General features: G+C 46.4%; 2 protein-coding genes across 2 annotated transcripts in view; one reads left to right on the top strand and one right to left on the bottom strand.

Annotated features, from left to right (window-relative positions):
* LOC134453001 (pecanex-like protein 3) overlaps positions 1-15,260 on the top strand; it is a 41,807-nt gene extending 26,547 nt beyond the window's left edge. The window contains exons 27-36 of the mRNA XM_063203735.1: positions 630-845; positions 1,406-1,659; positions 2,494-2,724; positions 4,103-4,206; positions 6,589-6,736; positions 7,134-7,364; positions 10,145-10,419; positions 10,709-10,884; positions 11,292-11,746; positions 12,230-15,260. Of these exons, the coding sequence (XP_063059805.1) occupies positions 630-845; positions 1,406-1,659; positions 2,494-2,724; positions 4,103-4,206; positions 6,589-6,736; positions 7,134-7,364; positions 10,145-10,419; positions 10,709-10,884; positions 11,292-11,746; positions 12,230-12,382 (2,243 nt within the window). The 3' untranslated portion in view covers positions 12,383-15,260. The remainder of the gene's footprint in view (positions 1-629; positions 846-1,405; positions 1,660-2,493; positions 2,725-4,102; positions 4,207-6,588; positions 6,737-7,133; positions 7,365-10,144; positions 10,420-10,708; positions 10,885-11,291; positions 11,747-12,229) is intronic.
* A 3,320-nt stretch (positions 15,261-18,580) lies between these two features.
* zgc:165604 (uncharacterized protein LOC792578 homolog) overlaps positions 18,581-22,926 on the bottom strand; it is a 9,636-nt gene continuing 5,290 nt past the window's right edge. The window contains exons 4-6 of the mRNA XM_063202606.1: positions 21,668-21,823; positions 20,121-20,243; positions 18,581-19,335 (exon numbers count right to left, since the gene is read on the bottom strand). Coding sequence (XP_063058676.1) covers positions 19,130-19,335; positions 20,121-20,243; positions 21,668-21,823 — 485 coding nt within the window. The 3' untranslated portion in view covers positions 18,581-19,129. The remainder of the gene's footprint in view (positions 19,336-20,120; positions 20,244-21,667; positions 21,824-22,926) is intronic.

Genomic DNA, 22,926 nt, shown 5'->3' with positions numbered 1-22,926 from the left:
TGGTTCTCTTCTGGGATTGACACAGTGGTAGCAGCTTGCTCAACAAATTAGTGAAGTGACTGAGGGAGTGTTTTGGGAGCGATGGCTTGGACCTTGTGTACGCCATTGGAATTGTCATAACTACCCCTTCTGTTTGCTAATTGGACTGACAAGATGCTGTCCATAGAAGAAGGACCCAGATTGAAGTGTAGGCCTGGGGCCAAGGCCAATCCTCCCCATGATTGACTCTCTCTGTCTCGGTCTCGGTCTCTCTCTCTCTCTCTCTCTGTCTCTCTCTCTGTCTCTCTCTCTGTCTCTGTCTCTGTCTCTGTCTCTCTCACTGTCTCTGTTTCTGTTTCTGTTTCTGTTTCTGTTTCTGGCTCACACTCTCTTGGGTTAAGGTTGGGGTTGTATTGTGGTGGAGTGGGGCCTGCATTTGTGCGGTCACTGTATTCTGGTAATGTATGATGGGTAAATGGTGCAAAATAAAGACATTTTATATCTATCTTTCTCTCTCTCTCTCTCTCTCTCTCTCTCTCTCTCTCTCTCTCTCTCTCTCTCTCTCTCTCTCTCTCTCTCTCTCTCTCTCTCTCTCTCTCTCTCTCTCTCTCTCTCTCTCTCTCTCTCTCCCCCTTCCCCTCCCCCTCCAGGCGCTGACGACAACAACCTGAACTCCATCTTCTATGAGCACCTGACGCGCTCGCTGCAGCACTCGCTGTGCGGGGACCTGCTGCTGGGTCGCTGGGGCAACTACACCACAGGCGACTGCTTCATCCTGGCCTCTGACTACCTCAACGCCCTCGTGCACCTCATCGAGATCGGCAACGGCCTCGTCACCTTCCAGCTGCGCGGCCTGGAGTTCAGGGGTGAGCAGCACGGCAGGAATTGAAAGGAATCTTGTCATTTTTTTTCCAGCTCCATTCGGACTGTAAAAGGGTCTGTTGCCTAGCTCAAAGAAATGCTACAGTAGTTTGAGTTATGGTAGTAGTGTTTTACAGTTGCATTTGTTAACTACATTACATGAGTTATCCCTGCCGTGGCCAACTGGTGGGGCACTCGCCTCCCATGCCCGATTGTGGCATGCCATGTTCGATTCCCGGCCTGGGTCCTTTGCCGACCTCTCCCCGTCTCTCCCAATTCGCTTCTTGTCCACATCTCACACTGTCCTGTCAAAAAAGACAAAACAAACCCTTAAAAATAAATGAATAAATCACATTAGTTATTGAAGTAGAAATGCTTTAATTTGTTGAAGCACCACAAGCTCAACAGACCTACAGTACATCTCTTGCTGTACTGACAAGACTACCCAGCCAGCATTGTGACGTGTCACTTGCATCCGAGTGAAGTGTTAACATGAAATCTTGTGCTTGTGTGTGTGTGCGTTTGTCTGTCCGTCCGTCCGTCCGTCCGATGTCCCCTTTTCCAGGCACGTACTGTCAGCAGCGGGAGGTGGAGGCCATCACGGAGGGCGTGGAGGAGGACGAGGGCTGCTGCTGCTGCGAGCCGGGCCACCTGCCCCACATGCTGTCCTTCAACGCCGCCTTCGGACAGCGCTGGCTGGCCTGGGAGGTGGCCGCCACCAAGTACGTCCTGGAGGGCTACAGCATCAGCGACAACAACGCCGCCTCCATGCTGCAGGTCTTCGACCTCCGCAAGATCCTCATCACCTACTACGTCAAGGTACTACTGACCGCAGCTCTCTGAGCGTTTTCTATTTGGCCCACAATACAAGTCACACACCCTGTGACCTCAGCAAGATCCTCATATCCTATTATGTCAAGATACTGACCGCAGCTCTCTGAGCATTTTCTATTTGGCCCACAATACAACTCACACACCCTGTGACCTGCGCAAGATCATCATCACCTACTTTGTCAATGTACTGACTGCGGCTCTCTGAGCATTTTTTCTGTTTGGGCCGTTTCTCTCCACTCATGGGGAAACAAAACGGTACAACTCACGCCCCTATGAACTGTGCAAGATACTTATCACATACTATGTGAAGTACTATGTGTAGTAGTTACAAGTTGTATAGTTGGCAGTGGGAAATTGCATCGCAAACCACAAAGTAGCTTACATAGTTAGCAAGTATGGTTTCAAGAAATTCACCCCTGATTGATGTGAGGAAGCTCTTGAGAGCAATTAGCACTGAAGAATCACCTTGCAAACGAAGAGTGAAACATCCTCCAGCCCAAAGAAGGTTTGAATAAAGTGACTTGGATGATTGTAGTATGATGTATGTCTGGAAACAAAGCAGTGCAGCTCGCACTGTATGACCTGTGCCAGATCCTTATCAACGCACTGCATGGGTCCAAAATACAGAAGTGCTGAGTGCATTATGCAAAGTAAGCTCAATACTGTATGTATTGTAGTGTTCATTCTCAGTTCGCCATGATACATCTTTAATAATGGCTTACCATACCATCTCTCTGCAGGCGAACTATGAAAGTAAATTGACATTGTAGAGGCACAGCTATTTACTGAGTGTGTGTGTGTGCGTGTGTCCATATCCAGAGCATTATCTACTACGTGAACCGCTCCCCCAAGCTGGAGGAGTGGCTGGCGACAGAGGCCATCCAGGAGGCCCTGCGGCCCTGCCTGAGCCCCTCCTATGTGGACAGCGACCCCACCTTCAACCTCAACATCGACGAGGACTACGACCACCGCGAGTCCGGCATCACCCCCACCTCCTTCTGCATGATCTACCTGGACTGGATCCAGTATTGCAACAGCCGAAGGCAAACGGTAATGATGGAATGAAGTCCTCTCCCTGGGGGTCTCAAACCACAACAGACACCCCTTTTAAAAACTACATATAGTTTTATAATTATTATTTTTATTTTTTTTATTATTGCAACAGCTGCAGGCACACGGTACAGTTTTCCTGCAGAATTGTCGTTTGTTGAGCTGGTGTGGGGGTTTTAGCTGATATCAGCCAGTATCAGTGTGAGGTCTCCATCCCACACGCCGCACCGCACCACACCATATCACATAGCCCCATTCTAAACACCTAAAGCTTAGATTTGGTCCCTGCTCCTGATCCATCTCACCCCCTCTCCTTATCATCTCCCTCCTCTTCTTCCTTTTCTACCTCTTCCTACTGCTCCCGAGGTGCTGCAGTATGAAAGAACACCTCAGGAAAAAATATGCTCCTCTTTGACTTTTTATAAAATTTTATTTATTTATATTTCTGCAGAGTTTTCCTCACCAGAGCCCTTTTTAAACTGTGAGCCCACGCTTTTAAACCTTGGCCAAGCTTGCACACAAGCCCTCGAGCAAAGTTTCCAGCAATTTGTCTGAAACTTGCTTTTATGTCCACTGTTGGGGAGAAAAAAAAATGAGCAAAATGCCTCTAGGTGCCCTCTTGCTTGGTTGAGCACTTGAAATCAACATTTTTTTTATTCCGTGGGAAACGGAGCGAAGACGGTACACAAACAGAAGCTGTTGTCGGAAGTGAAAGTGTTCCATTGGAGGCATAGAATAGAATTAGATGTTGAAGCCAAATACAAATAACCAGAATCAAACTCTGACTTTCAACCTTAGACATCATGGAGTTTAAAGGCCTGTGCCATTTTTGTTTGTTTTAAAATGAGAGGCTTACACTTACTCTAAACGTTTGGCCTGCACATACTGTGGGACAAATGTAATAATGTTCCTGGCCCTGGAAAAAAAGCAACCATTTGCGAAAAGAAAATTAAACATATTTGCTGGAGATGGAAATGTTAAAATAACCTATAGCACGTTACACGCAATGTTAAATTATCCTTTGGGTCATACACAAATCAAATGAATCAAAAATGGTCCTCGGCTGTTTGGAAGAAAAGTCACAGTTTGTAATTGCTATTTTATGTACGGTATACGGATGTTTTATCTATTAGATTTTCAAATTCTGCTATTGACATCAACTTGCCTGTTAAGCTCTGGCTATTTATGGCTGAATCATTGACCCCTGCTATATGAGACCAGTCTTAGAGCCCTCTCGGAAAGCCTGTTATATTGATTTTGTGTGCGTGCGTGTGTGTTTTATAAATAAAGCATGTTTAAAAACAGTACAAATCTGGCCAAAGTGCTGTACAGTGCCAAACTAAAATTGTGTGTGTGTGTGTTTTTGTGTGTTCTGCAGCCCGTGGAGAGTGAGAGAGACTCCCCTCTGGTGACGTTATGTTTTGGTTTGTGTATCCTGGGCCGCCGTGCACTAGGAACCGCCTCCCACAGCATGTCCGCCAGGTAAGACCTCAGACAATACCAACATTTTACTCTCACACTCTCTCTCTCACTGTGTCTCGCTTTCTCTCGCACTCGTACACACGAACATGCATAGACACACATGCTCTCTCTCTCTCTCTCTCTCTCTCTCTCTCTCTCTCTCTCTCTCTCTCTCTCTCTCTCTCTCTCTCTCTCTCTCTCTCTCTCTCTCTCTCTCTCTCTCTCTCTCTCTCTCTCTCTCTCTCTCTCTCTCTCTCTCTCTCTCTCTCTCTCTCTCTCTCTCTCGTATACCATTGGTTATACCAATATACTAGAAAGGTGATGTACTGAAATGATGATGCTAGTTAAGTTCAGCCAGAGGTTCACAATAGCAGTAAACAGGATAGTAAAAGGCCGCAGGACAATAATATTTCCTTGACCGGGCAAATAAGGCAATAGCCTGCTCTCCCATCAGCTTTATAGCTGCCCCTGGGACAGATAAACAGGCTTGAAGCGTCCCCATCCTTATCATAAATCCCACAGTAGAAGTAGTAGTAGATAACTTTATTATCCCCTCGAGGCAGTTGGATTTGCTGTTCAGCTGCAATCACAGGCACTCACTACAGTAGAATACTTCAAATGTATTTCACACGCATCCTGTAGCACAGATACAGACAACAACAGACAACATGAGGAAGACTCTTCTTACCCACACTGGTACATTGCCCATTGGTTTCAGTCAGTCCACTTATCTTTTAACGGAAGAGCAATATTTTTATTCTGGTACAAGCTGCATGACCGGCTTACTTTTAAAGGCGCACTGTGTAATATTTTCAAGTCAAGTCAAGTCAAGTTTATTGTCAATTTCTTTACATGCACTGGTCATACAAAGAATTTGAAATTGCGTTTCTTGCTCTCCCATGCAGACATAGACTAATCTAGGTAAGGACATAGACAGTATAGACATAGACAGTACTCATACATGGACATAGACAGTATGGACGTAGACATTGCTCATACAGACATTTAAAGTGCAAGACTGGACAACAGAAGACTTGTAGAGAACATACATTAAGAGGAGGTATTTTGTTGTTCTTTTTCTAAAAGTCCTTTATAGCGTTCTGACATAGTAATAGTAGCATTTGAAGAAATAAATAATTAAAAAAGGTTTTTATTAAATACACCAGCAGCAGCAGCAGTATGTGTGTGTGTGTGTGTGTTTGTATGTGTTTTGTGTGTGTGTGTGTGTGTGTGTGTGTGTGTGTGTGTGTGTGTGTGTGTGTGTGTGTGTGTGTGTGTGTGTTTAGTGCAGGTAGAAAGTGCGGTGTGCGTCTGTGTGTGTGTACCTGTGTATGTGTGTGTTTGTGTGTGAGTATGAGTTGTGTGTCAGTGTGTGTATGTTTGGGTTTAGTGCAGAAAGTGCAGTGTGCTTGTGTGTGTGCTTGTGTGTGTGTGTGTGTGTGTGTGTGTGTGTGTGTGTGTGTGTGTGTGTGTGTGTGTGTGTGTGTGTGTGTGTGTGTGTGTGTGTGTGTGTGTGTGTGTGTGTGTGTGTGTGTGTGTGTGCATGTGTATGTTTTGAGTTAGTGCAGGTTGAAAGTTCAGTCACAGATGTAGTAGTGCAGGTGGAATGTTCAGTCGCAGATATGGTGGTGGGGATGAGGGGGGGGGGGGGCGTTGTCAGTGGCCTGGCTGGCTAGAGGCTGACAGTGAAGGGAGAGTGGGTTGAGTGTTCAGTATCTTGATTGCTTGTTGCATCGTGCTGCTTGCAAGCCTGGTGGTACGGGAACGGAGGCGCCTGTACCTCTTTCCAGAGGGCAGGAGGCTGAACAGTTTGTGTGCAGGGTGGCTTGTGTCTTTGATGATCATCAGTGCTTTTCGGGTGAGGCGTGCGGTGTAAATGTCCTGCAGGGAGGGGAGTGGTACTCCAATGATCTTCTTCGCTGTGTTCACAACACGCTGGAGTGTCTTCCTGTTTTTATAGTTTGTTTCCAGAATTTATGCTGCCCATTCACAAATGTTACCTTTTTCATGAATTCATGAGCACCATCAGACTCTAAGTATTCATTATGACTGGGAAAATTGCACTTTTCATACATGAAAAGGGTGATCTTCTCCATGGTCTGCCATTTTGAATTTCGAGAACATTTTTAGCTGCAAAAATCAATCTATTTTGGTTATACTAGTCAATATTATATACTCAGTAAATATTCATGAAAAGATAAAATTTGGCAACAGGCAGCTCAGCAGCTTGTGTGGTCAAAATAAATTTCATGTAGATGATTCATGTTTGTGTGCTCAAGGATTCATAAATGCTCTACGTACTCTGTCCGTAAAGCCCATGGGTCCTCCTGACACATCGTCTGGTATTACATTTTCTGCTCTGTATCTTTTTTTCTTCAAACCTCATTATCTGTACTGTTGCAGCCTGGAGCCGTTTCTCTATGGCCTCCATGCACTCTTCAAGGGGGACTTCCGCATCACCTCCCCCAGAGACGAGTGGGTGTTTGCGGACATGGATCTCCTCAACAGGGTAGTCGCTCCGGGAGTTAGGATGTCTCTGAAACTCCACCAGGTGGGTCTTGCTGCTTGTACCCCAAGAGAAACCTACACCAAGAATATTTTTTTGGGTTGAAATGGGTACAAAACCAGTTTTGATTGAGTCTTCATCATTTTTTGGAATTGAAATTAAGGAAAATTACTGAATTGGTATGGAGAGGTGGAGTCAGAATTGGAATCAGTAAAAGGCAACATCTCTCAGCCCTTGGTACTGAAATAATGGCATGATGATCAACTGAATGACTAAAAATAAAGTCTGCGACATCATGCTCCCATATCTCAAAATAACGGACATTGTTTTCAGTTTTCATGCGACTTTGCTAGTCCTGCACCCATTTTTGAGATGGATGTGGCATATTTTTGTTTTGTTTAACTTCAAATGAATGACTGATCAACTCTGTGTGATTGGACAGGACCACTTCACGTCGCCGGACGAGTACGAGGACCCGGTGGTGCTGTACGACGCCATCACGGCCAATGAGGAGAAGATGCTGATCTCGCACGAGGGCGACCCGGTGTGGCGCAGCGCCATCCTGGCCAACATGCCCTCCCTGCTCGCCCTGCGCCACGTCATGGACGACGGCAGCGACGAGTACAAGATCATCATGCTCAACAAGCGCTTCCTCAGCTTCAGGGTCATCAAGGTACTGTACAGTCACTTCCTGTCGTCATTACATCACTTCCTGTCAGTTGTAGGGTAGCAGGGTTTTTAAATATGATTTGTAGTCCGCACACGATAGTACAAGATCATTATGCTTAGCCAGCGCTTCCTTAGCTTCAGGGTCAGGTACTGTACACTTCTTTTGAACTTTTCCTGTCTGCTGTGCCTCAGCAGGGTAGGCAGAGGTGGTAGATATGCCATAGTTGATAAAAAGACGCCTTAACATTTTGATAAACATGAATTACAGTCCACACAATATACACACATACACATATACAAGATCATCTTACACATCTTCAAGATCATTTTCCACATCTTCAAAGTGACCAAGGTATACAGTCCTCACTTCCTGCCAGCTGTAGAGTGGCAAGGTAAACCAGGATGATGGACACGTCGTTGTTGCTCTTTGTATAATTCACACACTGAAAGTCTGAATGAAGCCAATGGGGCTCAAGACATCACTTTGGTGGTTGCTTGAACCTTTTATCCACTGAAGTCCTCAGCGTGCAGACGTTCATTCATTATACCATCAGTTCCAGTCTACTGGCCCTTGTCAGAGTAGGCGTTCACACAAGCCACTGAAGTGGGCTGGATTGTCATCACAACTGAAGGAAGGTACTAAATGTGACGAGTAATAAATTAGGTCTGTCGAGGCCGACAGGAAAATTGGTTGCCCTTTCATTCATCATTGTAAATGAATGTCCTTTATGAAATCCCTTTTCTTTTCAGTCTGGTTCTGATGCAATGTCACTCGCTTGACATCCATTTATTTTTAAGGTTAATTGGCCAATAATCACATTTACAAAGATTGGCTCACACAACCTAGTTAGTGGGCTGTGTTTCATTTAGATTCTGGGTTCTTCATAGCAGAATTCAGGATGGTTAGGTGCATTATGAAAGTCAAGAATAAGGAACTGAATCATTCCAATATTTAAATTCAAGAGGTCCATCACATGCCACACAAACTTTATATTGTAATACTTGTTATAACAGAAGAAAAGGGTGGACATTAGACATCCAATGATGCTGGCATAGCTTAATAATTAGCATAACAGAAACAGAGGACGCGTATTGACTGGGATTTTAATGTTAATGACATGGTAGCCCATGTGGGCTCACAGACTAAGATATGAAGGAAGTTATTTTCCACACACGGCGGTCTCCCTTTTTGTTGGTGCGTGTCTGAAGTAGCTAGACAATTTAGGGAATAAATCACACACATTTTCTTCCTTTTTTTCTCTTTATTCGTCATTGCCGAGTCTTTCTGACCCTGTGATGAATGAATACATTGGGAAAAAAGAAGATACTGAGTACGATCTATTCCCTACATTGTAAGATACAGTATGAAGGATGACAATAGAAGAACTAGTGAGTAAGTGAAAAATGAAGGATGACAATAGAAGAACTAGTGAATAAGTGAAAAACACAGGAAGGTTTTGTACATTTTGGGTGAAAACACAAAATTATGGTTTTAGTTTTAATTAAATATGGAGAAGGGGCTATCCTCAGTGGCGCTCTACTTGTATAGATCTTTCTGCAGGTGAACAGGGAGTGCGAAAAGAAACAAAGAACACAAAGAAAACAAAGACACATTGGCGTTTCAGATGACCTTTCTGTTTTGCACTGGTCGTTCTGATGACTTTTTACTCTATTGCATTGCAGTTGAACATGCATGCTTAGAGAAAAATAAATATTTTTCAAGAATTAAAAATGAACGAATGCACAAAAGATTGACGATAAAAGCAAAATGTTTTTTTTACTATTCAATATTTCTGCATGGGTATTGCACAGGTGTTCAGGGAGTGTGTGCATGGTCTGTGGACGCCTCAGGCAAAGACATAGAACAGGGGTCCCCAAACTAAGGCCCGGGGGGCGGATGCGGCCCGCCACGCCCCTTTGACCGGCCCTCCACCTCTCTGCACCTCACCATTTCAACTGCCCCAAAGAGGCAATCCTATCTTGTCTTGATAGTTTCTCATCTCACTGTAATATAAACAGGCCTACCATTTCTATTGTATCACTCATAAACTGTCAATCACCATATTTTTTCTAACCTTTCCTTGGTATTTTTACATGGTTATTAGAAATTGAAATGAATACCTGTGGTATTTCAAATTGAAAAACATGTGAAGTACTCACTTCTTTTGCAAATCACTTGTAATGATGAACTATTTTGTGCTAGAAATTATGGTTATAAAAGCCCACATGGTTGATGAGAGAAAAAAGTTTGGGGACCTCTGACATAGAATATGTAATAAACACGGATTATGATGACTTCCTGCTCTATTGCTCCCCCTGCAGGTGAACAGGGAGGGCGTTTTTGGTCTATGAGGGGCAGCAGCTGGAGAACATGTACAATGTGCATTAAATGGAGAATGGTCTTTTTAGATGTTTTTAGGGCTTTTTTGCCTTATACAGAGAGGACAGTTGAAGTGTGTGACAGGAAATGAGTGGGAGAGAGAGAGAGATCAGGAAACGACGTTAGCTGGGTACCCGGTGTGACAGTCAGTGCCCTAGCCTTTTGAGCATTGCCAAGGCCATGCTCTGAGTTTGCTTGCTATGCTCCATTGCGAACAGAGAGTGCATGTGCGATCTGATCTGTTGACACGGCCTCAGCAGGCAAGTACATAGAACATGGAATAAATAGAGAATATAAAGATATTTATTATAAACCCGGGACCCCAGCATAACAGTACAGTGCCTCAGCGTTTTAGCCGAGGCCTGGTCACTGACTTTGTGCTCTCTTGCGCCCCCCATCTACAGGTGAACAGGGAGTGCGTGCGCGGCCTGTGGGCGGGGCAGCAGCAGGAGCTGGTCTTCCTGCGTAACCGCAACCCGGAGCGCGGCAGCATCCAGAACGCCAAGCAGGCGCTGCGCAACATGATCAACTCCTCGTGCGACCAGCCCATCGGCTACCCCATCTACGTCTCGCCCCTCACCACCTCCTACGCCGGCGCCCACGCGCAGCTGCGCTCCGTCTGGGGCGGGCCCGTCAGCCCGCACAACATCTACACCTGGTTCATATCCAGCTGGGACAGGTGAGGGACGCACACACACTCACACACTCACACCCTGACTGACTGAAAGAAATTATTGGTTCAACTCAAGGACTGACTGTGAGAGGCACAAACTCGTACCATCACAGATTAGTAGGCCTGTTATAACTCTTTGTCTAATGGCCATATCTCATTCACATTCCTCTGTCCTGTGCGTGCGTGCGTGCGTGCGTGCGTGCGTGTTCGTGTGCGTGCCTGTGTGTGTGTGTGTGTGTCTGTCTGTCTGTCTGTCTGTCTGTCTGTGTGTGTGTGTGCGTGTGCGTGTGTGTAGGCTCCAGAAGGGTTGTGGCGCGGGCTGCAACAGCGGTGGCAACATCGAGGACTCTGACTGCGGTGGCGGCTCCTCGTCCATCACCAATAACAACCCAGCAGCCCACCCCCCCACCAGCAGCAGCACCGTCACCAGCGCCCCCCAGCCACACCTCCCCACCACGCAGACGCCCATGGGTAATACACACATCTATATATACACACACACACACACACACACCTTACCACCACGCAGACGCCCATGGGTAATACACACATCTATATACACACACACACCTCACACACCTTACCACCACGCAGACGCCCATGGGTAATACACACATCTACACACACACACACACACACACACACACACACACACACACACACACCTCCCCACCACGCAGACGCCCATGGGTAATACACACATCTACACACACACACACACACACACACCTCCCCACCAGGCAGAGGCCCATGGGTAAATGTAGTTAATTTATGTGGCCATAGTTGTGCTGGGTGCAATGGCTGTGCCGGCTCTGCATTATGCTGCTGCAGTGCCTATTAGCGCCCATGTTTAATTGGATCTCTGCATCGCTGACCAGGTACGGACAATCCAGTGGGCCCATGCGCATGGCCCCACCACCAGCAGTCCCACCACCACCACCACCACCATCACCATCACCACCAGCCCCTCCCCCTGGCTCTGCTCAGCCAATCGGAGGGCCGCATGGACGCCGGCCTGGTCTCCTCGCTGCACCGCACCTCCTCCATCCAGGGCCTGCTGGGCCAGCACCTGTCCAGCTCCCAGCTGTCCTTCAGCGGCTCCGTGCCCCTGCCCCCGCCCGAGCGCTTCTGCCCGGGCAGCCTGCAGGACAACCTGGGCCTGCGCGCCGGAGGACGGCTGGGGCTGGGCCTCGGGGGGCTGGGGCAGGGCAGCGGGCTGCCCTACGAGGGGCACTATGGCAAGTGGAGCCTGTCGGGGAAGAAGGGCTTCAACGGGCCGGCCGCCATGGAGGCTGGGGACGCGGGGCTGCCGCTGCAGAGCGTCAAGACACAGGTGAGCGCGTGCACAGACAGGGCCACTGACGCACGCACGCACGCACACGGACTCACACACACATCCCTAAGCCAGGGATAACTGATCCGTTTGTCCCCACCTTTTAACCTCCCTTTGCACAAGTGTAGCTACCGTGAAGCAGGTGCAGTAATGCATGAAATTGCTGTATGCCGTGCGGTGGAATTTAGTTTTGCTATTTATTGTTGAAATGGTCTCTTTCTTGGTATTACATATTGTTTTCATTATAAGGCCATTATTGTGTTTGTGTAGCCATATGACCTGTAAATAGTTAATTAATTTATTGAATTTGTTAAGTAAATACATTTTAGGATGCCTCGGTTTGTTCATTACATTCAAGCATTCCAACAGGAAATACTGCAGTCTACATGCTGATTTCAAGTAACAATCTCATTGATTTATTGTTTTTCTCTCCTTTTTTTCCGTTCTTTCCCTCTTGTCTCTTGTTTTTCCTCCGCCCTCCAGCCTGCTGCCCTGGGCCCACCGCTGGACTCCAGCCCCACCATGGAGCCGTCGGGGGCAGGGCCGCCCCCCTCTGAAACCACGCCCCTCACCTGCGACGCACCCGCCTCCCACGACGAGTCCACTGAGCTGCCTTTACTGGAGCACCTGCGCTGAGCACCAGGGGGGAGGGGGTGCTGGAGGGAGGTAACCGGGTGGTCCTATCCCCTACACTCCGTCTAGCTCCATTGGGGAGAAGGGTGAGGGTAACAGGGTGGATCCTGTTCCCTTTATCCCCATCCCAGCTCAGCTCAGCCCAGCCTTGCGCGCTTACCTTGTACTGTTGGGTTTCTGATTATTTTGTTTTGCTGGTTTATTGTTTGTTTTTGCCTTTGCAATACTGGATCTGCCTGCTGGATGTACGGAGCTTTACTCGAGTCTAGTGGGACTGGGAGCAAGGAAGCGGCAAGGGAAACCCTCCTCCTCGGCTGCCCTGGGTTAGCTTAACGTGAGAGGGCCTGGCCTAGGCTAACAGGCCTAGCTTAGCCTAGCCTAGCCTAGCCTAGTCTAGCCTAACCTGTTCAGGGCTAACAGGACTCGTGCTGACCACCAGCCCTGGTGGATCACTGACTGTCCACTGGTGGAGCAGGAGGAGAAGGAGAAAGTGGTCTTATCGAGGCCTACTAGTGACATGCAGTCTGGTTCTACAGGCACCTCGCAACGCGCCACGCCAGCGCAGTTTCGTTTTGTTGACTTTGATCTTTTTTTGTTGTTGTTTTTTTTTGCGGGGCAGACTTGAAAAGGCTTCACCAAAAACAATTCTGATATCCGCTATTGGTAATGGCGCTTGCTTATTAAAAAAAAAAAATCCCTGGTTGTTCCAATGCAAAAATGAACCTGAATCGAAATGAAAAAGGGAACTGTGCAACACAAACACACACCCTGTGCCGACCGACCCCTTCTCACCCCCTCAACTCTGCATCTCCCCTCTGAACACCTCTCTCTCTCCATCTCTCTCTCTCTCTCTGCCTCCTTCACTACCTGCCCTGTGCGCCTAAGCTTTACTGCAGGTTACTGCACGCTATTTGGTTAATGCATTAGGGAGCCCTTGGTGGGGGGCGTTGAGAAGGAGACATCTCGGGGGTGGCAGTAGTCTATTTTATTTGTTAGTGCTAAGGGGGGACTTTGGCAGGTAAAGGGGGCATCTGTTAAAAAAAAGTTGAGAATCGCTGGATGGAGGATGGAGGATGGAATGGTGACCTGCAGGCTGCTTGTCTGCCTGCTTTTTGGGTGGAGGTGTCGGAAATGAAGATGTGCAAGCTGGTTCTCTTTTTTTCACATGATATGATTTTGAGGTTTAAATAACAGAATGTGTCGAAGGCCTTGTGCATCTCTCTCCATCTGCGTTTCATCCAGCATCTCTGAGCCCCTCACTGACCTTCCTCTCACACTACCCCAACCCCCAACCCCTGCCTCTCCCCCTCAGAGCCATTTCCACATGAACTTGGACATTTGCACAGCCACCCACTCACTGTTACCGAGCCACACTGCATCATTATCAGTCAGCAGGAGGAGAGGCCGGTTCATTAAAGTTCAGGGACTAAATGCAACCACACACACACACACACACACACACACACACACACACACACACACACACACACACACACACACACACACACACACACACACACACACACACACACACACACACACACACACCATGCTCCCTGTGTAGATAGCCACAAACACAGCCTTCTCACCGCTGAGGTGGTATCACCTCTCTAGTTTACAAGTTTACAGCCTTTTTGGGCACTGGCACCTAGGTCCACACACACACACACACACACACACACACACACACACACACACACACACACACACACACACACACACACACACACACACACACACACACACACACACACACACAGAGGCAGGTGAGGGGCCAGAGATGAAGGAAAAAAGAGAAGAGCTTTGATCAGCTGGGCCTTAATATGTCATTGGAACTTTTCCCCTCGTCACTGGATGTTTTTTTGGTGGTCTTTTGTTGATTTTTTAGGGACTTTCATGGATGCGAATGGGAGGACAGGACAGGACAGTCCATCATGGATGAGTGGGGGGGGGAAACAGATAACCGGTTCCTTTACCTGCCCAACCTCTGTAAAGCCTCCTTTTTTATGTTTTTTTTTGGGGGGGGTTTTCGCCACCACTTTAGACTTTAAAACCCCCAGCAGTGGTAGGACCCCACGCACGTCCCTCTCACTGCAATACTACTGCTACAACCCAACCGCCCCTGCAGCGCCCCCTATCAACCCCCAAACAACACCCCTGCCAGCACCTCCCAAGCTCACTCGCTTGCAGAACTAACCAAACTACTGGTGTCTCAACTTTTTTTACACTCCAGCGTTTTAGTTGGAGACGAGGTGAGGGTTGGTTGGTTAGTGGCCGTGCCGTGGTGGGGTTTACAGAACGGAAAATGAAAAAAACAGCAAAATGGTATTTATTTCTGTGTCTATGATCTGAAACTAAAACTAAACTCGGTCTTATTGGTCCTTGTGCCGCGCTGAGACGAGCTGGAAGGATGTCGAGGCTTTGTAAGTAGACATGGGGGATTCCAAGCACCTGGCTCAGTAGTAAAGCAGGTTAAGTTAACCTTGAGGTAGTGGTAAATCACCTAATAGAAGAGCCTGGAGTCCTCATTTCCTCTACTGAATGGCAACTATGGGCTATTGGCAGGTTTACCTCCTATAGGTTTACTTGGACACGTTTGTCACTTAACCATGTTCTTGGAGTACCCCATGGAAGTTTGTCGCCAAGTCCTCGGTCACCTAACGCTGCCTCCCACTTATTGCAGGTGGGAGTGCACTGGGCAGGGTCCTTCTCCCATGGAAGGGATTCACGGTAATGATGTTCAGTACAACTGGAAATGTTCCTGTCACTTTAAGTTGTATTTTTTGTTTGTTCGTTTTGATTTTATTTTTGTTTTTGTTTGGCTGGTTGGTAGCAGTGCACTGCCCACCACCAAAAAAACATGATTGAATTGCTGATTGAACCAAGCATCTCTTTCTTTCTCTCACACACTCTGTTTCTTTTGCTCTGTCAGCACATCATACAGAACGCATATCAATAGCCTGTCAGTAAGTGCCCTGCTGTGTGTTTGCGTGTGTGAGTTGGCGGTTTATGTGATTGTATGCAAGCTGTTGAGCACTATTGGTGTTTTGGTGTCTGAACACTTTAAATGCTAAATATGCATGTCCAAGGAATCGCCTATGACACGGCATGCTGGCTTTCATTCTTGACCTGAGAATCACAACATCCTGGATGGTGAAGGGGAATTGTAGGTGGTAGGGATGCACCGATATCGGTATCGGTGCATCCCTACCACCTACAATTCCCCTTCACCATCCAGGATGTTGTGATTCTCAGGTCAAGAATGAAACCCAGCATGCTGCGTCATAGGCGATTCCGTGGACATGCATATTGTACTCGTACTAGTCAAGCACTTGCCTATACCAGCTATGAGTACTACTATTACTCAAAACAATGCAAAATCTTGTCATGTTCTGTGGACTCGAAATCAGCATGGGAAAAAGTACCACCTCATACATTTACTAACATTTAAATCTACATGGAAATGGACAAAAAATATCACAGGTGGAAAAAAACAAGGCCATGAATTTATTTTCATTGTATTTTGGTGGTAAAAAGGTATCGGTATCGGTACTCTGTATCGGCAAGTACACACATTAATGTACTTGTACTTGTATCGGTTTTCAAAAAAGTGGTATCGGTGCATCCCTAGTAGGTGGGTAATGGGAACGTGGTGGTGTTGACACACTCTAGGCGTGTGTGAGTGCAGTTGTGTGTGCGTGCGGTGAGGTCCCTGCAGGCTCAAAGTAGGTGGACGCGGTGATCGGTTATTGCCAGTTATAGAGGAGTCACTGAGGGCGAGGGATGAGTCTAGCAAGTCTGCAAGTTGCTGTGAATGGCACCCCATCCTGTTGTCACCCTCTTGCTCCCCTCTCCCCTTCCCATATGCCCCATTGCTGTGTGTGTAATATGCTGGAGTCTGCTGACTTGAATGAAGACTTTGGGGTGGCTCTGCATCCCATGAGGTTCCATTATCCCAAAAACACAAGACTTGCAGATGAGCAGCAAGCTCTGCTTTCTCTGTGTCTAGGACTGTACAGTGTTTTCAAATGACCGATACTGGAGTGTGTGTGTTTTCGAATGACTGATACGTGTGCGTTTGTGTGTGTTTTTCGGGGTTTGTGTTGCGTGTCTGTCTAGCTTAGGAGAAGCAATGTTGACGAAGGCAGACAGATGTGCTCATGTCTGAGGAGGCGAAAGGGTGTTTTTAGGAGGTTGTGTTGATGGTAGTGGAGCTGAATGTGAGAATGCCCAAGAAGACGTTTACAAAAGCCGCTTCTCCCACCTCTTGTGTATGTGTGGGCTTGAAAAAGACTAGCTGAATGAGTACTTTGGCTTGCAGCAATGTATTTTGGGCACAAAATGGTGTTTGTTAATTACTAATCGGGTAAAGTGAACCCCAAGAAAGTGGTAAACTTTATAATAGAGGAGACTTGCAGGTTTGTCCTTTAATCAAAACAAAGCCGCAGGCCTCTTCTATTATAAGAGTTACTACTTGTATAGACTTATCATACCAAGTTAAGAGTATAGCCCTGCTTTCTGGAACACCCCCATAGTGATAGTCCAAAAACATTGCCGTTTTGGGTCCAGAATGCATTGCATGACTGCGGCCACCACTCCTCTACAAGCAAGGTCATTTCAAGCCAATCAATCCCATAAGTTTTATGCCGTGACATCACACTGACAGGTGTGTACAGAATACACACAATTGACACACGCTCGATATATACACACACCTTATTGTGTATGTGAGAGAGATTTCAGAGCCAGCAGCCAACAGAGCCCAACCAAGGTTAAAGGCCGTCACAGCCACTGAGCCTCTCTGCTGGGCTCAGGAATACTAATATCTGACATCATCCAAAGACTAAAAAGCTGCTGTGGCTGCTACTGCTGTTGTCGTTCGTTGCTGCTCTCCATGTTAAGGAGTCGAGAGTCATGCCATCAGATGGCTTTGGTTTTTAAGCAACAGCTTTCATCTTCATCCAGTGACATTGAGCCTGCAAGGTTGGCTGTGGGTCTTCCCATGTAGGCTTGTTCTTTTTTTGTTTGTTTTTTGTTCTTTTTTTCAAGGCCATTTTGTTTCTCTCATCTTCAGTGTAATTTCCAAAGCGGACAGGGAGTAGTTTTTCTCTTCTTTTTTTTTCCGTGTATAAACCGGGAGAAAGGAAAGCACAAGTTACTGGATGGGCCTTGGGTGTCAATAATTAAAAAAAGGGATTTTGACTAAGAAAAAATCTCTGCCATTTATGTACAGCATGTTTTGTATATAAATATATATTTAAAAATATAAATCTATTTTATTATTATTGGATTTCTGGTTATTTTTAATGGAAGACACTACTTTGAGTCTTAGGAGAGGCATTCTCCTGGGTTTCTTGCTTCAACACGAGACGGCCTGTTTGAGGATGGGCATTTCTCTGGACGTTTGAATCATGCCGTTCGGGGGGAAGCATCGATTGATACTGCTTTTGCACAACTATTGTAAAATAGTATACCATCCCACCATTTTTATTGCTGTTCTTTTAGTTCTTATACAGGGGTTATTATTTTATTTAAAACTGTAATTCAATATTCAAAAAGTTATGTACAGTTTTTTATGTGATTTATTTTTTGTTTTTGTTTCCTTATTTAAATTAAAGCTTTTTTGTGTCATCGTTAGCAAAGCAAGAAGTGTGTCGTTTTTTCTTGGATGGCGCAGGCAATCGTTTACTTCTTAAGACGAGACAAAATTTAGCAGCTTTGATATTTTCGATGAAACAGTGTGGAAGTCCTCAGAGAGTTAGAGGCAGGCAGGAAGTTTGAAGGGGCAGGCCATCTCTGTGTGAGACGCCAAGATCCCTAGTAGGGATATGTGCCAACCTAGTTAACAACTACTTAATCAAACAGCCTGTTTGTTGTTTTCATAAATGGCAACGTATTGACTATTAATGATCACGGGGGCAATCATTTTGTCCTTGCCATTTTTGCCCTTTTTTGTTTAAACTCATTGTAACTATAGAAAAATCCAAATCCAACTTATTGGACATTATCTCCAGAGCGAATATGTTTCTAGAACAACAGAAACTTCCTAATGATCATTCTCACTGAGAAATCAAGAGCTGTATAATTTCAGGAGGGGGGGGGGGGCTGGGGGGGTAATAATAATGTGCTCAACTGTACCTACTACAAACCAGTCCATTCATGTACCAAATGTAACCTACAGTCAGAGGAAATGTAATCGTAGTAAGGGGATTGCAGTGGTACGCTGCAGATACACCATAGAGCACCCAGACCATATATGGAGGACCAAGCAACCTGCTCATGAGAATCCAGATTCCATTCTGGTCTGGATCATTTCGAAACCCTTCCTCCATCTCTCTCTATCCCTCTCTCTTCCTGTCCAGTTCCTCAATGTCCTATGGGAAGGCAGGAAATGGATGTGCTTAAGTTGTGTTTAAATGAAATCCCCAATTATGTAATGTGCGTTTTTTTATACGAAAAAGCACTAGAGGAGACCAGTAGTCCCTTCCTTCCTTTTATTAACTTATTTTATCCAGTAGGGTAGATGGTGAAATGAGGGAGAGAGAGAGAGAAGTTAGTCGAGCTGGTTGGATGTACAAGTAAAAGATATTAGTGTTCTGTGAGGATACTCATTCATTCGGGTCATAGGAGCTGGTCAAGTTGTCAGGCCACTGCACATCCATCCCATCACCAAAAACCAAGTCCAGTTGCTTGAACTTCAATTTCTGTACGGGTACGTAGCTGTTGGTTCTCAGTCAATCAGCTGGAGGTTTAGACAAAGGAGCGCTTGATGAGCGACGGGGTGTAGCTGATCTCGTTGTAGCACTCGTCCTCCTCCTGCTCCTTGGGGGCCTTGACCTTCCTCTCCTGGCCGGAGCGATGCAGCCACAGCACCAGCACCACCAGAGCCAGCAGCACCAGAGCCATGGAGAGGGTCAGCAGCACCCCCTGCAGGATGCCTGGAGTATTGTCAGGAGCTACAGAATACAAGACGACAACCAGAGTGAGACAAGTCAAGTCAAGTGTTCTTTATTGTCAAAAATTGATGTAACAGGGTTAGCACAGAAGTTTGAAATTGCGGGTGACCAGTCTCCAATGTGCAGTTTAAGTAAAACATGTAAGACATTGATAATCTCTCTCACACACATGCACACATGATCATACATAAATTTACAATTCTTTCTCTGACACATTCACTCACAACACCCTCACACATGTGCGGTGACCACGGGTTCTTTCTATTCTCCTAACTCCCGTCCTCGACCTGTGCTTGTGGCCTCGCACTTACCTGACGCCCCACTTCTGTGGAGAAAACCATGAAGTTACCTTCGTCTTTTGTGGGACTTTTTCCATTCAACGTCCCGATTGCAAATGAGAAAATGACCTTTGACCTTTACGCTTTTGTGAGATATTGAATTAAACTTCTGTCGTCAGTGACATCTTGTGACGTCACAAGGCCACAAGCACGAGGGAGGATGGGAGTAAAGGGAATGGAAATAACTCCTTGTCTACAAATAGGAAATAGGAAACGTATCACTAATATTCTGGTGGTGGGACTGGACAAATCTATTTGGTAAGAAAGGCCACTGAGACCCCTGTGATCCACAGTTCAATTGTTAAGGATTCAATCTCTATAGAAAGGCATTTTATTTCTGTACGGAGGCGAGTCATTTGTACTTGTCTAGCGACTGCTAAAGTGGGGCCGGGTGGGGGTGCGGGGCCGGTGCCCATCGAGAATGGATGACGTGCCAGGGATACTCACGGCTGTACACGGACAGGTTGATATAGCAGCTCTGGCTGCCCAGGACATTGGACACAGAGCAGCGATATATCCCAGACGTCTGCGCTGATATATTGGCCATTTGGACAAACCCGGACATGTCACCTTGAGAGTGGGAGAGAGAGGGAGAGGGAGGGAGGGGAAGAGAGAACAATTTTTGAACAAGTGCTTCATTCGACTCTCTTAATTGTGCCGGGAAGAGAAAGATAAAACATTTTGCAAAGGCAAAGCTCTGCATGAAATGTTAATGTGTACTAATCACCTCCCCTACACACACACACACACACACACACACACACACACACACACACACACACACACGCAAAGGGTTAGTCGTCCCTGGCCCAGGGAAAGAGGGGACCCAGCATTGGATCCTCATTACATGTATGTATTGGTTGAGGGGCCCTTTCAAATTTCTTTGTCCCGGGCCTGGTAAAAGCTGTCAGAGGCCCTGTTCACACACACACGTCAACTTGTTTCACAGAGTGAACGCTCAGCTCTGAAATAGCCAAGCTGCTGGAGGATGTTTTTCGGAGCTGTGCTGATGTGCTGCTGCTGTGCTGTGTTGTGGAGTCACTCCAGAGTGCCAGCGGTTGACTGGCTGCCAGTGTTTGTTTATTTATAGCATCCTTGGCATACACATCAAAGGCAGGGGGGGAGAATGTCAGTTGTCTGTCAGTCAGCTCTGGTGGATGAATAAATAAGCAATGGCATTCATTAGGAGGCTGTGTATGCGATGTGCGAGCTAGCTGCTGCTGCTGCGTATGGTACTAGCCTCCAGGACCAGCTATCAACCATGTGAACCATGCAGCTCCACATCCTGGACCCCTTATGAAAGAGCTGTTTATTCACTACCAGCATATATATACTTAATGTAAACCTAAATGCAGGATCCGTTCTCCCTGTCAGCAATGCAACTGCAAATCTTGCAAACACCCCCATGAAATCCTGCCGGAACCTCTTATGACAGACTTGCAGTTTGGTCCCCATTACTACCACCTACCACCATGTATACATACTATATAAAGCACTTGATGTGTAAATCGAAATGCATTTGGAAGTAACGTGCTACAGTAGCTGCTTATCTTCCAGGATCAGCTATCCCTGTCAGCAATGCCACTACACATCCAGGGGCCCCTTATTAAAGGCTACCAAGCGGGGGTGCTGTGGCGCAGCATGCTAAGCCCCCATATCTGGGCTTCCAGGTCCATGGGGACAACGGATCAAGTCCGGCCTGAGTCATATCGTAGTCCTACCCCGTCTCCCACTCCCACTGATTTCCTGTCTCCATCCTCGATTGCCCTATCTAAACAAAGGCTAAAATGCCCAAAAACAAATAGAAATAAAAAACACACAAAAACGTCTGGGCCCTCCCTCTCCCTGGGCCTGGGACAAATGACCTGGACTTGATGAATATTAAGTTTGCTTCACTAATTTGAAATTACAACTACAAATCATACCTTTATGAAAGCATGTTCACACGCACACGCACACACACACACACACACACACACAAACACACAGCTTACTGTCCATGTTGAGAGGCAGGCTGATGCTCTCTGGCTCCAGTTTCTCCCAGCGCATCTCCGGGGTGGGCACGCCCTCGGACACGGCACACGACAGAGACACGCTGCCCCCCTCCTGCATGTCACCCTCCCACAGGCACACGGGCAGCGACGGGGGAGCTGCAGACACACAGGGAAACAGGAAATAGAAACGCATCACAAAGGGATAGGATTCTATACACATGCAGTCTGCAGACATGCAGGCACAAGGGCACTGACAGTGGGAGCTGCAGACACACAAGAAACAGGAAATAAACAGTACATCACAAAGGGCTTGGATTCTACACATAAGGACTATAGGATTCCACAGGCAGCGACGAAGGGGATGCAGACACGTAAGAAACAGGACATACAATGACGTACATCTCAAAGGCCTCTGGCTCTGCACACAAGGAGTCAACTATAGGATTCCACATCACATGCAGAGACACACACACACACACACACACACACACACACACACACACACACACACACACACACACACACACACACACACACACACAAACACACAAACACACACATAGGAAATAAACAGCACGTCACAAGCAAACACAAGGAGTGAACCACAGGATTCCACTGGCATGAGGCACAAACATGAAAAAATAAATAAACAAACACTTTAGTCTCAGTGTCTTCTCTGAGCAGTCTGCACGTATGTCTTAATCTGGACAATATGCTAAGTGATTTTTAGATGTTTTAGATGACATGAATGTGTCTTTAGAGTCCAAACAACAAAAGGAGCCTTTCAGTTTTTTAGACTCCTAAAATGGTAAAATTATGAACCACATGTCAATTGAATCTGCTGCAGCTGTGCTCACTTCACATGTATTTCTTTGATTATCCAATAGTAGATTATCAGCTGTTTAGATGGATTTCTTTCAATTCCTCTGCAAAATCAATGCTATCATTTTCCAAGGCATTTGCTAAGTGAAAAAACGCAGTTCCTTGTAAACACGCGCAGCTCTTCAAGCCAAATCAAATCTAAAATTAAATGTTCGAAATGTTTGTAATTGGAACCCACAAGCGAGAGTATTGATATTTATTTCCACGCTTGTGCGGAGCGTTAATAGTTTCATCACGTGTGAAAGAGCAGTTGAACAGCATGGGGTCCGATAGTTCAGCAAGAGCCTTTTTAATTAAAGCCTGAGCTGCCGACATAACATCAGCTTGTTATAGGGAATGCCCTTCAGGACACTATGGGGATGAAACCAGTTAATTCC

This window comes from Engraulis encrasicolus, chromosome 7 (genome assembly GCF_034702125.1).
Source record: "Engraulis encrasicolus isolate BLACKSEA-1 chromosome 7, IST_EnEncr_1.0, whole genome shotgun sequence".
Taxonomy (NCBI): domain Eukaryota; kingdom Metazoa; phylum Chordata; class Actinopteri; order Clupeiformes; family Engraulidae; genus Engraulis; species Engraulis encrasicolus.
This window is presented reverse-complemented; position numbering and strand designations above follow the sequence as displayed.